Here is a 17,264-nt window from a genome sequence, read left to right on the forward strand (position 1 = left end):
TTCTACCTTAGGACTTTGGTCATTGAAACCCCATAGCTCAGGGTCCCTGGTGTTATTTAACCTACCTGACCTTTGGGGCCCAGGGCAAGCCCTTGGGAAAGGCCACTCTCTCAGCAGAGAGGGGTGCCTGTGAAGGTGGAGGTGGCACCAGAGGGTCCTGCTCTAGCAGGTCTAACTCTCCATCTAAAGTTCGTTCTCCATCACCAGCAGATTCCTCTTCCTCCTCTGTGGCTGGATCCTCAGTCTTGAAAAGATCTCTTTCATTGTAGATATCCAGGCTGTCCTGCTTAGTGAGGAGTTGCTGGGGGTTGGGGGAGGAAAGCACATTAAGATCACACCCTGGGCATCCTTGTCTAAAGCCACCCTCCTCCCATAGGCTTCTGAACTTCAGGGAACATGGAGTTGGAACCCAGCTCATGTGAGAACATTCTGTTTCTTATCTCAAGCTTATAACCTACAGTGCCCAACCCCAGGACAAGCAGCCCTCTGGCAACCATGGCTAGGGACAGAGCATAGATACTCCCAAAGTCATAGTTCCTTAGCTTTCAGATAGCATTGATGCCTTTTTAACATTTTTTTTTTTTTTTGCCACAATTTTCCTTCCTAATTATGATCTGTTTAGGTGAACGTTCAATTAGTTAGCCTTATGTAAGCATACACCAGCTGGCTGACTGAGGAAGAGGAGCACAGAAGTTTGCTGCTAGGCAGAGGGAAGCAAGTTTTGAATTTCAAATTTTGTTGTAGAAAGAAAAACAGATTGGACAGAAATAGGCCAAAAAGTTAACAGTCACTGCCTCTTGTTGTTAAGTTGTGGGTGATTTTTCTTTCCTCCCTTTGTCACATTTTTATATTTGTTCCAACTTTCTGCAATGAGTAAGCATTACTTTATAAAATAAAAAACAAAGGTTAAAAAAATCCTACTGCATATAATGCAAACTGGATTGCTAAGCATGACTGTCTTGCTCCGTTACCTTTAGTTGGTGAACTCAGATAGGTCAGGCAGATTAAGTTCATGGGAACATGGCCAGGTGTCAGTGTAACTTACTCTGACTTTTTCAGGAGTGCACACTATACATAGAATCTTAAATAGTCATCTCTCGACTGTAAATTTGTGGTTTTATGGTCAGACAAGAGTATGACTGACTCAGAGTGAATCTTTCTGCTACCAAGAAAATGGTAGTACTTAACCTCAAACAAATGAATTTGCTGGGAGCCCTTTTTAGGTTCCATAGCCCCAGGACTCTACTCCAACTGGTGCTAAGGAACTCCATTCACTGAGATCCAGGCCAATGATCCTGAAGAACTCATGGCCACGATATGATATCACAGAGTTCCATCAGGACGGCCCAGAGGCCTGTCAGAGCTGGGGACAGAGGACAAAGTATAGATTCTAAAGTTTCCTGTTGCGGTTTCAGGTTGCTCACAGGGTCCACCTGGAGCAGGATGAGCCAGGTAACTTACTACCCTTTCCTATCATACCCAGAGTGGTTTAAAATGTTGATTCTTGGCCAGCCAGTGTTGCAGTGCTACTGTCTGCTTTGGTCCATACCCTTCGAGAACCGCGACGGCCTCGCAGCTTAGAAGGTGGTGGTGCCAGTTGAGATTCCCCCAGGTCAAGAGTGTAAGAGGGTGGGGAGGCAGCACGCATGCTCTTCACCACCTGGATACTGTCCTCGGCCAGTGGAGGCAGGCCCAATTCTGCCCGCTTCTGTATTTTGAGAGCCTGCAGATGCTCAAATCCACCAAGGGTAAACTAAAGAGTAACATGAAGGAAGGGGCAGAGAAGAGGGAAGAAGGGAGGGAAGTCAGAGATAGCAAGGTCAGGGAAACATGGATAGAAATAAAGAGTCAAAATCTCCAGTCTCTTCAGATCTCCTCCTGAATAAGGAAGTAGTAAAACCGGAAGGGGCAAACATGGTTCCCACCTCAGTCTAAGGAGATCAGAGGACATGATAAAACATTATTTACTGATCCAGGGCTGGAAACAGAATTTAGAAAGGGAATTCTTTGGAGCCTCCCCTGAAAAAAACAGAAAATGATTGTGCTTTTTAAAAAGTTCCCACTTGATCTTGCTTTTGTTAAAATTATTATTATTATTTTTTTTTTTTGGTACCAGGGATAGAATCCAGGGGCACTTAACCACTATCACATTCTCAGTTCTTTTTATTTTTTATTTTGAGATAGGGTCTCACTAAGTTACTTAGGGCCTTGCTAAGTTGCTTGAGGCTGGCTTTGAACTTGTAATATTCCTGCCTCAGCCCCCAGAGCTGCTGGGATTATAGGTGTGTGCCACCACGGCCAGCTGTTTTTTCTTTTTTAATCTCACTTTTTAAGGGGCACATTTAGATGTTATAAGCCCACAGAGTTAATTTCCTCTGCAGTCAAAAGACAATTCCCACTATGAGGCCTGCGTGAAGGGTATGTTGATTAGGTAGTACTGTGGATGGGAGCCAGAGATGAAGATCAGTTGAATATGAGAAACAAAATTGCAATCATATACTTACAAGGACTTCATTTTTTAAAAAACAAATCCTTTGTTTATCTGTAGGGAATACAGGCACTAGCCCCAACCTTTTATAGCTAAAGAAACTGAGAAACAGAGTTGCCCAAGGTTCCTTAGAATCAGTAGAGCCAGATCTCCTAATTTTCAGCCAGTATTCATTCCATGGAACATTAGCTCTATGAGTGGAAGATGCCATTAACACCCCAGCTCATGAAGTGGCATCTCTCATTTGTCCAATAGAAACAGTAACCTGCTCTTATATAGAATATCTGATGTCTTTGGGATGGCTTTATTGCCCCATCTTCTTGGCTGTTGGCTAACAGCTGCCCATTCTGCTGCCTCGCTCTAGCTCCTGGAATCAGACTAGAAGAAACTGAGGTAAGGTATTGCTGGTCTGATGAGATGGAATGGGAAGGACTGGCAACTCACCATGACCACTTTCCAGAGCAGAAGGAGGACCTTTTTTATGGGAAAGTGGGGGGCCAGGCCACTGCAGAACTTGGTAACCATGGAGAACAGCAGAAGAGCAAAAGGTTCCTCATTATGCATGGAGAAGCCTGGAGGTGTAAAGAAAGGCAACTGAGAAAGTGAGGATGAAGTAGCTGAAACCCTGCCCCTGTACCTCTGATTTTGGACCCACTAAGTAAAGTGCTCATCTACCCTGAAGAATTCCACAGTGCTTGGTCCCGAAGGAGTCTTAGTGAGCCCCAGAGGGAAAGCCCTCAAGAGCAGAAAGGGAGGTTGTGGTGGTAAAATGGCTTGGCCCCAAGAGCTTAGGGTGATGCTTTGAGGATGAATGCCAAAGTAGAAATAATAGTAATGAAGATGCTGCTTTTTGGATGAAGGACTTGAGGTATTTCATGGACCACATTTCACTTTCCCACATCAATAAATGTATTTTTAAAATCTCATATGCCTTCACAGCCTGTCCCTGTCAGATGACCACACCAACTTACATTTGAAAAGAGCTCAGTTTTTAAAGAGGTTCAACTCATTTTTTATGTGGGATTCATGGAACGGGAAAGGGTTAGCTATCTCCACTTCTAAGCAAGTAAAACAAGGCATAGAGAGAGAAGTTATATGACTAGTCCTAGCTCATAGACACAGGGGAATGGACAATTGAGCCCAGTCCCTATGCCTGCCATGTAGTATCTCTGTCTCCAAAGAAAGGATGTTAATTTTAAAAACAAAAAGAAAATATGAAAGGACTATGTTCTGCTTCCCCTCCATCATTATCACTCCATCCCATCCAGTTCTTGAGTGCAACCACTTCTTACTCAATTCAGTGCGGAAGGTCTCCCGTGCTGTCCTCCACCCATAGGGGTCTGTCTCTCGCTCCAGGCGGATATTTTCCACCATTAGGTACATGACACTCAGCAGCACCCTGGTGTTACAGAAGGATCACATTAAGGTTCCAAGACAGTTCCCAGCTTGTAGGCAGATACCCCAGAGATGATCTCAGTGGGAGCCCAACCCAAGAAGACTAGTGAAAGGGCAACTTCCTAGTGCACTAGGATTTTGGGAAAAGGTAACCCAGTGTTAAACATGTCCCTGTTCCAAGCTCAGTCAGTCTCACTCACCGGAGCTCTGTGCTATCAGCAATGGAGACAGCTGGTTTCCGAAGGGCACTGCTACAGGCCTGGCTGTTACTGCCAGGGAGAGGAGGAAGAGAACAGGATCCATAGGGCCTACTTCTCCCGATGCTCCCACTTATCATGCACATAAACAAGAACACCTGCCATTCCCTGGATATGTAGCTGCTAATGAACCTGGCCCATGGTAAAGGAGCCCATGGTATTTCCTTGCCACCTCAGCAAACCTTCATCTATGGTGAAGACAGGCAAGGAGGGTTCTGTGATATCTATTCCTCTTGTGATCCCCACTATGCCTTGAACTGTGCTGGGAACAAAACAGATGCTAAACAATTCCTGATTAATAATAAGTAGATTTTACCCTGTCTAAAATTCGTGGGTGACAGACATGAGACAAAATGAGGGGTGACTGTGGTAGCAGCAGATAAAGTCACCTCTAGTGCTATAAACCATGAAGGAAGAATTGGGCACAATGACAGGAATTGGTCCTATTCCTCTTGAATTGTGCTCAAGAAGGTAGAACAGCTTCCTTCATGGATTCCAAAATTTGGCTGCATGGAGAAGGTGTTTAGATAAAAAGGGAGCCTGACCAGGTGTCCCTGAAGCCCAGGTTGAAGGTATAGTTTGGGCAAAAGCTGCTGCTAAACACAACTTCAATAATGGAGGACAGAATATTAGGAAATGGCTAGATGGAAAGGAACTTTCAGTGAGCTTTGAGCTGAATAGACCCAACTCCTGCAGGTGTCTCTGCTAAGGAAATCAGCATAGGACATGAGTCCCATCAAAGAAGAGGGTTTTCTAGACCAGCCCTCCCCTAAGGCTTCTCACTCGATTTCCATGTGGAGTAGCTCCAGGAAGGCCGAGAAGGTCCCCATCTGATAGAGCAGGAAGCAGTTGTACCTGGACCAGTGTAGCACATCAACCTCTGAATCACATTCCCCAAAAGTGCCTAAAGGACCAGACAGTTGCCATAGGGGTTGAGGGGGCACAGGTATCCCAGTTCTTTCCACCCTGCCCCATGATCTTAAGGCTTTTCTCTAATACCCTGCCCAATAAATAGGCTAACAGAGGGTAAGGCAGGGTCCCCCTAGAACTTCATCAAATGAGTAAGGGGAGAAGAAAGGTAGTTTCCAGGGTTAGGTTCAATGTACTCAACAAGGGAGTCTTAAGTTTGGGTTCCCCCAGATGCAGATCATAAGATAAATAAGGATTGAAATGCAAGTAGTTTATCTGGGAATCATCAGTAGAGGAGTAAGGAAATGAGGTAGAGAAGGCAGACAAAAATGTTCAACCCCAGAGAAAGCTCTGGAAACTATATAAACAACTCAGAGTTATCTGTCCAAGAGGGATGAGATAATCAGGCTTTTCATCTACTCACTACTGTCAGTCATTTTATGAGGTCTGTTGGACTCAGGAAGCATATTAATTACCCACACTTCCTGGCTGCCTTGTGTGGGCTACAGAGAATGCCCCTAGGCAAAAAGACTTCCCTATTGGCCACTAGCCAGAGCATCAAACCCAAGAGATGGAGGTGGCACCACCTTATTTGTTATAGTCTTCCCTTTACTCAATGTCCATCCTCTTTCTTCTCCATTTATTTTTTCTTTTACAATTTTTTTAGTTCCCAACTAGTTGGTTTGCCAGCAATCCTCATATTTATGATCTCAGGGCTTATTTTCACTACTCCAGCTAGGCTATCTCATTTCCCTTTCCAACACCTGGCTAACAGGTCTCTTCTGGGAAGCATTCCCCAATTAATCTCATTTAGTTCTGATCATCACCAAATTACTCACAGCATCCCTTCCTGCTGCTATGTTGGCTTGGATCTTCAAAATGCCAATGAGAAACCATGCAGAGGGTCCATGTGTGAGTCTGTGACATACCCCTGTCTCCCTTCAGTATTGGGGTCAGGACACAACTGAAAGAAGTCTCCAAGCTTAGCTGGTGGTACATTGTCAGCTTTGGCCACACTCTCTTGCTAATCTTTACATACACTTACAGTCCAAATTAGGAACAAAGAACTTTATAAGAAATCCTGACATGCCTGATAAGGGCAAATCCCAAGGAATCCAGAATAGTACCCAACACCATCATTTTATCTTCCTCATAAGTGTGGGTTATTCCTGGCCCAAGGCAAGATGTGTCCTTGAGAGGCAGGCGGAACTTGCTTTCCTAGCACAGCCTGCCTCATCCCACTTCCCTCCTCAGCCTCTACTTGTCTCTAGCTAGAAAGGGTGGGCACTCACCTTGGGCCAGATAGAGAACAGCCCTAGCCACCTTCAGCCGCCGTTCCCTACTGACTACTTCCAGCCGGTCCAGAAGACCCATCACGTAGGTCTTTTGGGCATCTTCTTCCAATTCAAGCCATTCCTTCCCTTGCACTGGGAATAAAAGACCATATACATCAGTATGGGGAACTGCCAACCCTTCCCAGAATGGCTCCTGAAAGCTCCTCTGATCTCAGCCCCCAACAAATTCTTTTCTCTAAAAGTTTTCCTTATTTTTTTTATGCTTTGTAGCGCTGGGATCAAACCCAGGGCCTCGCACATGCTAGGCAAGTGCTCTACCACCAAGCTATATTCCTAACCCAAAGCTTTCCTTATTTAGCTAAGAAAGAAAAATGAATGGGAAAAGGTCCCAAAATGTTCTGTGCTGAACCCATTCTGTAGGGTCATCTTCAAAATTGTCTTAGTCTTCCACACACACAGCCTATTCTGTCCTATCTTTCTGCCTTTCCTCAAGGAGTTCCCGCTACGTCCATCCATACCCAACTCCTAATCATCCTTAAAGGCCAGTACAAGATGATCTCTTTTACACTAATGCTCCAGTCAAAGATTCTTCTCCTGAGATATTTTATTTTTCTATGCATTTAGTAATTTTCTCTTGGCCTCAGCTAGTTTTGTATACACCTTCCCATTGCTACCAAACCATAACCTGTTTATAGAAGCTGCAAATTTACCTTTGCCCTGATTCCTACATCTAATACAACAGATACTCACCATGTATTTGTTGAATCGACAATTAAATTGCCTTTTACCAAGTAAGGAAACGGAGATCTGAAGGTATCACAGTGTGGGCACATAAAATTGCTATTGAGAGTGGGGCAAAGTTAGGCAAAGGTTAAACATTAATGTCAAACACTAAGCTAGGCATAAGGTTCCATCAGGCAAAAGGGCACTAGTCCAGCCTTGCCTTACCATCCCTCTGTTCTCTTGGACCCTTATGCCAGGGAAAGAAGCCCAGCTCAGGATTCTCTTGCTTCTACCCCATTACCTCTCTATTTGAGACACAGAGAATCCTAGATCCCATGTGCAGGAGTGAAGGGTATGTGACTATGGGGGAGGGAGATGAAGAATTATATTTTGCTATAGACTTTTACTAGATCAGACTGGGATATCATGGAGGGAAAAAAACATGTTTCTATGAGTATGGGTCTGGGATCACCTTGAGTCTTGAAATCTTCTTCAAAGCATCTCCTGTTAGTGGTGAATTCCAGGTTCTCAGTGTAGCTATACAATTCTGGAAAGACAGAACAGAATCACATTTGGGAGACCCTAAAGAAGGGGACTGAGGCCAGGTACAGTGGTGTACACCTATAATCCCAGTGCTGGTGAGGTTGAGGTGAGGATTGCAAATTCAAAGCCAGTTGAAGCCAGCCTCAGCAACTCAGAAAGGCCCTAAGCAACTCAGTGAGATCCTGTCTCAAAATTAAAAAAAATAAAAAGGTTTAGGGATGTGGCTCAGTGGGTTCAATTCCCAGTACCAGTGGAGAGGGTGGCATGAAAGAGTTTAACTACCAACACATTCCTGTGTCCAATTCAATCTAGAGCCAGCTTCCTCCCTTTCTGAGCAGTTAAAAATAGCCACTTGTGTCCCTGGGTGATTAAACCATCAAACCTGTCCTCCTCCTGCCAGCTGGCTGCTGCAGTAGAGAAGGCAGCCTTCGACATTTGGTGAGGGCCAGGAGGAGGGCTGGAGCACAGAAGGTTTAATGTCATCCTTCGTGTTTCTTAGGGTTGTAACCCATTCTATTTTGTCAACCCAGAGTGGACCTATCTTATCCCTAGCGAAGAAAAGGCAACACAACTCCTGAAATTTAGTGGCAAGATCCTTGTGTTGTTCAGGAAGCCAGGACAAGGGATGAAAAAAATATGTGCTGATTGCTCTTCAGGGTTGGAGCCATTTCACTCTCTCCCTGCTGTGTTTCCTTGAAAGGTATAAAATTTGGGTTTCTGTCCATGGCCACCTGGGCAGCAAACCATAGAGAAAGCAGTTATGGTTGCCAAAGGGCTGACTGTGTCCAGGAAAATTCAATTTCACTGACAGTAGCCTCTAATATAAAATGCAGACGGCTCGAGAATAAAAACATTCATTCCTACGAACAAACTCTAGAACATTCTACCTGTACCCTTGTCTTATAGAAGATAAAGAACTGAAATTTTAAAAAAAATCAATAAGTGACTGACCAGAGTTCCTTAAAATCTCTATTTCCCACCCTGCTATCAGAGAGAATTCACAAAAGAAGAGATATTCACTTATGTTTCAGTCACTATCTAACGGTTGAGAAACACTTTGTCTGGGAGTCAGAGCTTTTGAGTCCTGAGTTCCAGAATCTGGCAGTGACCAGAAGCAAATCTCATCTCTGAATCTTAAATACTACAGTCATTAGTGGAGAATGTGGAGATTATATATATATATATATATATATATATATATATATATATATATGTGTGTGTGTGTGTGTGTGTATACATATATATTTTATAAAATATAAAATATATTAGTATACTTTATAGATTATATATTCTATAAAATATATATTTATCTCATATATATAATTTATTTTTTTATTTTTTTATTTTTTTGGTGCTGGGGATCGAACCCAGGGCCTTGTGCTTGCGAGTCAAGCACTCTACCAACTGAGCTATCTCCCCAGCCCCTTATCTTACATATTTTTTGAACCAGGGTCTCACTAAGTTGCTCAGGCTCATCTTGAACTTCTAGGTTCAAATGATCCCCCTGCTTCAGCTTTCCAAGTAGTTGGACTACAGGCTCGTGCAGGCAGGCAAAGATTTTACTGTGATTTACTTTTTTCCCCCTTTTTTTAGGTGCTGGGGATTGAATTTACACAAGTGCTCTACTGTTGAGCTACACCCCAGTCATTGTTTTCTAAGAGTAGAGAACACAAGCCCAGTCAGAAATGTGAAGAAGGCTTGTCCATGGCCATACCACCCTGAATGTGCCAAATCTCATCTGATTTTGGAAGTTAAGGAGGGTTGGACCTAGTTAGTACTTGAATGGGAAAAAAGTGAGCAAGGCTCTTAGGTACAGGGCTTTGATTTTGAAAGTTCTTATTTTTTAAATTTAGATAATAGAATTTCATATAAGATAAGTAAAAACAATTTAGACACCTATGTATATTTTACTCAGATTAAACAAATGTTAACATTTGCTCTATTTGCTTCAGACTGCTCCCCAGTCTTTTATTCCCTTCTCTAGAAGTAATCACTATAATGAAATTGGTATGTATCCTTCACATGTCCACTTTTATACTTTTACTACATATATGTAAACCTGTAAACATCATATGATATTGTTTTGTTTTAAAAGATTTTGTCCACTGTAATACCAGTAACTCAAGAGGTTGAGACAGGAGGATAGTAAGTTTAAGTCTAGTCTATGCAACATAGTGAGACCCTGTCTCAAAATAAAAAATACAAAAGGTTGGGGATGTAGGTTAGTGGTAGAGTGCCCCTGAGTTAAATCCCAGTACCAAAGTCGTTATTTAAAACAGTATCATATTGCAAAAATTATGTTGTCACTGCTTCTTTCCATCAACTTTTGTTTTTAGCACTTACTGATACAGAAGCATGTTGATACAGATCAATTGTATTAATGGCTACAGTGCAGACTACTACATTGATATGCTACAGTTTATCCATTCCCCTAGTGATGGGCATTTTAGATTGATTTCAATTTTTCACAATTATAAACAAGACTATAATAAACATCTTTGTACATTTTCTTGTGCCCAAGTATAAGGGTCTTTAAAATATACATCTATTAGAATTACTGGGTCATAATAGATCTATACTTTCAACTTTATTAGACATGAGCTGTATGTACCTGTAAAAAATACATTATATTATTCTGTTTGAAAATATTTTATCTAGGCAGGAATGGTGGTACATGCCTGTAATCCCAGTGATTCAGGAGGCTGAGACAGGAGAATAGTAAGCTCAAATCCAATTGCCTTCCAATTTTACATTCAACTTCCTCATACTGCTATACATAGCAGTGCAGAAAAGCGCTCATTTCTTTGAATCCTCAACAACCCCAGGCTTTTAAGTTTTGCAATCTGAATACTGAGAAATAATATCTCATTATTTTGCCTTTCCCTATTTGCTAATGAAGCTGAATGTCTTTTCATATGTTTATTTATTTTTGTGGTACCAGGGATTGATTGCATGTGACACAAGCACTCGACCACTGAATTACACCCCACTCATAATTACTGGCCATTTAGTTTTATCTTCTATGAATTCATATTAACATTCTTTGTTCACTTCTGTACTGGGTTGTTCATCTTTTCTTTGGCCACCCCCTCTCTCTGTATAAACATACATATTCTGGATTCTAAATCCATTGTTCATTATTAAACTTAGCTCTCTATTTCTGTCACTCATCATGAAATTTATTCCCTATGCTTATTCATAGTAACTTCTTTTAAAATGCTTTTCTTTTTCCTCTGAAAAAGTATGTTTCAAAGTGTCACTTCTATGTGACAGAATATTTAACTTTCATACCATCTCCACTGAAAGCTAAAAATCCAGAGAAGCAGTCCAAAGTGAAAGAAGAATGGGATCACTTAACTAACTCACAAACATTCAAAGGCAGAGCTCTGCTATGATGGATACTGGTGACATGCCCAGTCTTGCTCAGGTGGCCAGTTGTCTAGAGTTTTCCTTAGACATTTCTGAGATTTTCATAAGGGGCAGGTATTAGTGGAAGGGAGAAAGATGGAGGTAGAGAAGACAAGATGGAGAAAGAGAGAGATGGAAGAATAAAGAAAGGGTAGAAGAAAGAATGGGCATGCAAAGACAAGAAGAGAGTATTGATGGGAAGAAAGTGGAGAAAAAATGATTTGAGAGTATACCAAAACAAAATAAATAAGGGTGAGCAGAATGAAGAATACTATAGCCAAGGAGAATTCACAAAAGGAAATATGAAAGCAAACAAAGAGATAATTACCACTAGAGAATGGAGAGAAAAAGTAATGTGGAGAAGAGCCTTTGTTCAACAGCCACTTGCTGAGACCAGAGAAGCTGCCAGAGATCACAGGCCCCTTCCTCTCCTCCTGGTTATTATTCCACTTGCTAGTGACCCATATATTTCATACCTGACAACTCTGCAGCATGCCCATCTGCATCTCCATACTCAAACTCCAGAGTGGGGCAGTCCACAGAGCCCTGTAATGGAAAATTTTTTCTGGTAACTGAGGTAACTTGGGGAAAGGTTTTGTAAAGGGAAATTTATACCTTCATTTCAACTTCTTCCCCTGTTGGGAGGCCAAGGTTAGATCAGGGAATCAATTACAAAGTCCCATTTGGCTCTTTCACCTGAGAAGTACATTTTTCCAAGTTAAAACTTGAGGCTTGGTATAAAAAGGGACCAAGGATTCCTATACAAAATCAGAAAGTCTGGGTAAAGGACATGATTGCAAACAGATATGAAAGCTACAACTTGTACCCATATCTAATCTACATAAACATGGACCAGAGGCACATGTAAATAATATCTAGAAAAATAAGATGAACAAAAACAAGAGAATAAGAAGAGAAATGGATTCTAGCCTTAGATCTGTCATTAACCCACTGTAGGCTTTGGGGAATGTCTCATGCTGTGGATCACAGTTCCTCATTTACAAAGAGGGGTTCTTCAGCCCTAATATTCCATAATTTTGGACTGTCAAATAAGGTAGAATTTCCACTCCAAGTTGCATTCATGGCTAGATTTCCTATGATGTTTGCATATATAATCCTATTAAACATACTTTTAATATAATCCTACCTCTTTAAGTATTTTGGGGGTATTTTTTTTCCAGTATACTTTTACATGACTAAATTTTTGAATCTTAGCTGCCACATACTATGTGATCATGGGCAAGTTAATCTCTCTGTGCCTCAGTGTTGTATAAAAAATGTGTTTTGTCTTTGCCCTTGGTTCCTGGCACAGAGCTCCTAAAACCCTTAGAGCTTCCTGATAGGACTGTCTGTTATTCATAATGAGCCCCTGTCAACCATATCAGAAGTTATGCTAATGAGATCATTCAAGGAAGGTCCTTAGATAGTTTCAAGGGAGGAATTGGCCCTGTTGGAAAAACCAAGTGTGTGCTTTGAAGGTAAAACTCGGCATCACCCCTACCTGAGTTGTGGTGACTACAGACTGATTTCAGTCACATTGTCAATGGTTTATCATGCCTAAGAAATGAAAGTCCACATGAAAACCATGAAACAACTACTTGGGTGGCTTTTGGGTTGGTGAACAAACAGATGTGCTAGGAGGGTGGTTCCCTTATAGAGGACATAGATGCTCTGTATTACCTCAGTCCCATACTTTTCATTTGGCTGTTTCTGAGTTGTATCTTTTGTTAAAAAATTAAAACCATAAGTATGTGCATTCCTGAGTTCTGGGAGGTCATAGAAACACTTGAATTTGTAGTTGGCCAGGTGAAATTGCAATATAACCACTTGGGGCTGGTATCTAAAGTGGGGGTGGCTTTGTGAGACTGAGAATTTAACATGTAGGTGTATGCTAACTCTGGGTAGTATCAGAATTGAAATGTAGGATATCCAGTTTGTGTCAGGGAATTGTTGGAAAATGATATGCTCAGTTTTCTCATCTGTAAAATGAGAATAATAGGACTTACTTCACAGGGTTGATATAAGGACTAAATGAGTTAATAGAAAAGGCACTTAGCATACCACCTAGCACTTGGCAGCACCATGTGGTTAGTTACTCTACTTATAATTTTAATGTTTTATTGTAATAACATTCTTCTCATATTATTATGATAATTACTTTAAATAGTTATATACATGGATAGCTATCTATTGGTTTATTTAACCAAAACCAATTCTACAATTCCAAACACGAAGCTATAATACTCTTACACTTTTTTTTAATACTTAGGATCTTTTCTAAGATTCTTATAAAGGGAATTGTCAAATCTTATGAGTATTTTTGTGGTTGTCTGTATACAACAAGATGTTTATTTACACTTCCAACAAGGCAAATAATGTTTAAATCTACTATAACAAAGATTTTCAAATTTTGTATTATGGTACCAAAAAAAAAAAAGGTAGAAGGTAGGAAATGATTTAGGGTTGTTAATGTTTTATTCTGGTAAGGAGGAACTTAAAAAACTTAATAATCCAAAAATGGGAAGAACACAATCTCAGAATAAAGTATAGTCATTAAAAACAGTGTTTTCAAATATTTCTGAAAAATGATAAATACATTTTATATCATGTCCTAACATACACAAACTGGAACAAATATTTACCCTTACTATATGTGATGCACTGATATTTTCTATTACCCTATTCCTCCAAAAAATAATAATAAAAAGTAGGTCCCATTATAGGTTGCCCACTACAGTTTGAAAAACACTGTTTTAAATTGCATACATCCTTTGAATTCAGTATAGTGAGGTAAATTTTTTTAAAACTCACTTTAATGTCCTTAATTTCCCTCATTTTCCCACAGACTAGTTACGACTTTGTCAAGGACCTTGGGAACCAATAAACAAGGAGATCTGGATAAAAGAGATGTAAGAGTGAATCCTTTTTCTTTTTTCCTTCCTTTCTTTTCTTCTCTTCTTTTTTTTCTTCATGGTGCTAGGGATAGGGGTGAAACATTTTATTATGAATCTTCATAAGCAAAAAAATTATTCTCTAACTTCCTTTTTTAGTGCATGGGATATTCACATACTAAGCCTTTGGAAAAGGGTAGGTCAACAGCGCCCCTATAAACACAGTGACTTCCTGAATGAGCCAACAGTAATTCTCTTCTAGCAATTCTCTAGAAGCCCTAGAGAAAAAAGAAAATCATCTCTTCTAAGGATTATCTTCCAAGGAAAGCAAAAAGAGAGAAGGAAAAAAAAAGAAGAAGCAGATCTGGCTTCTGGGTACTGTAGTGATAGGGGATGTACTGACAGGTACATCCTGCTGCAGTGGAAGGTGGAAGAAAGCTAATCTTTCCAGCCAGGCTTTTGGCAGGAATTGAGTCCAGTAGAGATGATCACTGCAGTTGTTCATTTCCAAGCATGAAGAGTGCAGCTGCAGATAATCAGCAGGTAAACTGGAGTGCAAGTGGAAGGCTCTGAGTCTCCAGACACTGAGCTCATTGTCAAAAGCAAAGTACTATCAGAGCCTTTTCCTGAGGGATGATAGTTGGGGAACATGCCTCCAACTTCAGAAAGGATTATGGGTAGGGGCTGTTTTTTAATTCTCTCACATACTATATCACTCTGAAATGATTATATTTGTTGATTGTCTGCCTCCCTGCCCCCATTTTCTAGTTAACTGCACAGGGGCAAAGACCTTTTTTGTTCACTGATGTATCCCTAGCACCTAAAACAGTGCCTTACATATAAAAAGGCCTCAATAACTTTGTGAGACTGAGAACTTAATATGTAGGTTCTAAATTAACATGTATTGCTGAATTAATAAATAATTCATTCTTTGCCAAAAAAATTTTGAGCACTTCTGTAGGGGAAGGAAGCACACCAGTTCTGTAGGGAGGGAGGGAAATCATGTAGATATAATCCAGAAGACAGGAGGGCTGAGCTCTGCCTGTTGGAGATGGTGACTTTGAGCCAGTCTTTTCACCTCCTCTACCTCTTTCTTTTAGAAAGCAGGGGCTGGAAGTTTACATGGTAGAGCACATACTTAGCATTTGCCAGGCTCTGAGTTCAACTGCTGGGGAAGGAAAGGGAAAAGGAATGAAAAGGAAGAAGACAATTCCTATTCAGCTTGTGTCTGAATGGGAAGCTTACCTGAAGTCACTTGGGAAGCTGTGCAATGCTATCTAAGTGGTAAACTGTGGACTGGTACACCAAGACCTGGCTTTTAGTACTAGCTCTGCCACTTGATGATGATGATGATGATGATGATGATGATGATAGTAATATAATAAGAGGTACTATGTAGTGACCAATTAATTAATGAATTATGTGGAACATTTTTAGATTCAATTATCTCATTTTGACTTTATCACAACCTTCTGAGGTAGGCAGTGCTAACCCCATTTTACAGATGAAGAAATTGGAGCTCAGAGAGGTTTGGTAATTTGCCAAAAGTCACATAGATAGTAAATGATAGTACAGGATTCAAAACCTGGTCTGACCAACCAAGAAGCTTGGTGTTCTTAACCACTCACTATGCCAGATGTCTGATCTTGGACGAATTAGTTCTGTCTCTTTTACTGTGTAAATGAAAGGAATAGAGCAGATGATACCAAAAGACTCTTCCCTTTGACAGTTTCTGATCTATTCGCCTGATCACTGCTCAGATCAATTCTACTCTTGGATAGTCGATGGAAACTGGCTGGGTAAGGGTGTGGAGGAGTGATAATAATTCAGTCCTTTCGTCGTCCTAGTTAGGATTTCTTTTTTAGAAGAGGAGCAAGAGACCCAAATATTCATACTCCTGGCTGTATCTTGGGACAGTTCCATTCAAACAGCCCCAACCTGAATTCTGTCTCATTTAACCCTTGCAGGCAGGGGCCTGATGTCCGCAGGTGCTCCCTAGACCGCTACCACCACCCAGTGGGTAGGGGATGGCAGAAGGGCAGGAGCCCCGCGGCCAATGTGGGCCAGCCCGGGGGCCCGCAGTACACACCCGAGTGGGAGGGAGGCACCCATTCGTCGATCTTCCCTCCACGGCCAGCTCCCGCCTCCCACCCCTCAGGTCAGTCTCTTAACTTCTCTGCATCTGTCCCTCCCCTGTAAATCCGGATCCGAATTCCTGATTCGAGGGGCTGCGACCGTATGAGATTAATGTTTGAAAAGTATGTTAGCCCACGGGGCATCTTGGTGCCAGAGGCGGCAGGAGAGGCCAGAGGGCTTGGAAGCAAGACCCACAGCAAGACGTGCGAAGGGTCGTGCTGCAGAACCAAGTCCCGCTGCGGCGGACCCTGCAGGCACCAGCTCCGCAGGGCCGCCCGCGAGCACCGGGGGCTGCTCCGCCCAGGCCGAATCATCTCAGCCGCCGCTTCCCGCCCGCAGGCGTCTCCCAGCCCCAACCAAGGCTCTCCGGACTCCTCACCTCCGACTCCCGCCGCTGGCTGCGGAACGCCTCCCGGCCCTTAGGTGCCGCCTGCTTCCCTTTGCCGCCGCCGTTGCCGTTGCCGTTGTCATTGCCATTGCCATTGCCATTGCCATTGGTGGGCAGTCCCCCGGCCCCGGGCGCCCCGGGGTCCTCCATGCCGCTGGCCAGTGACGCGCCTCAGCGATCTCTGCCCGGGGCGACCCCGCCGCCGCGCGCCCGGAGTCAGGCCCCTCCCCTCTACCACTATTGGCTGGGGTCGCTCCCAGAGGCCCCACCCCGCTTCGGGATTGGCTGCTGGACCGGTCGGAGCGGGACAGGGAGGGGGTGGGGGCTCTTTCAAGGAATATTTCTACCCTCCCCACCATCTTTTCTTATCTTTTTAAAAAAATTTCCTGCGGCGTTGCTGGTAGCTAGACACTTAGGTGGCTTCCCGCTCCACCTCCCTCCACCAGTACCTGGACCTTAAGGCAGTTTATGTCTTCGCTTCTCGCTTGGTGTCTCTCAGCACTCTCCCAATTCCAAACAGAGACATTTTCTAGGAGCTCTAGTCACCGCCCCCTGCCCCACTGCGTCTGCATTTCCCCATCATCACAACACGGACCCCCAAATCCCGGCTGCTGCGCACGTCCCACATTCTGCTTAGTCGCAGGGGAAGGATGGCACCGCCGGGCAGAGGGATCGCTCTCTCGGGAAGCTTTCTGAAGAGAACGCATCCCTCCCAGAGTGACGGCTGGCTGGGAGACTGAGGGTTGAGGGGTAGGATTGGTGCTTTGAGGGCTGCTCCTGGCTATCTTCCCTTCTCTGCTGTACCGGCACCTTACTCATGGTGTAAGCGGA

General features: G+C 42.7%; 1 protein-coding gene across 3 annotated transcripts in view; it reads right to left on the bottom strand.

The window, feature by feature from the left end:
- The window catches only part of STRIP2 (striatin interacting protein 2), a 51,134-nt gene extending 34,486 nt beyond the window's left edge, over positions 1 to 16,648 (bottom strand). The window contains exons 1-10 of one of the 3 annotated variants that reach the window (XM_079149785.1): positions 16,425 to 16,610; positions 11,495 to 11,564; positions 7,540 to 7,614; positions 6,342 to 6,476; positions 4,924 to 5,044; positions 4,084 to 4,152; positions 3,781 to 3,887; positions 2,933 to 3,060; positions 1,550 to 1,753; positions 66 to 301 (exon numbers count right to left, since the gene is read on the bottom strand). In XM_079149785.1, coding sequence (XP_079005911.1) covers positions 66 to 301; positions 1,550 to 1,753; positions 2,933 to 3,060; positions 3,781 to 3,887; positions 4,084 to 4,152; positions 4,924 to 5,044; positions 6,342 to 6,476; positions 7,540 to 7,614; positions 11,495 to 11,564; positions 16,425 to 16,583 — 1,304 coding nt within the window. In that variant the 5' untranslated portion in view covers positions 16,584 to 16,610. The other 2 variants (XM_079149784.1, XM_079149786.1) reach the window with 2 other exon arrangements.
- Positions 16,649 to 17,264: the final 616 nt, after the last annotated feature.

The sequence above is a fragment of the Sciurus vulgaris genome (assembly GCF_902686455.1).
Source record: "Sciurus vulgaris genome assembly, chromosome: 8".
Classification (NCBI taxonomy): domain Eukaryota; kingdom Metazoa; phylum Chordata; class Mammalia; order Rodentia; family Sciuridae; genus Sciurus; species Sciurus vulgaris.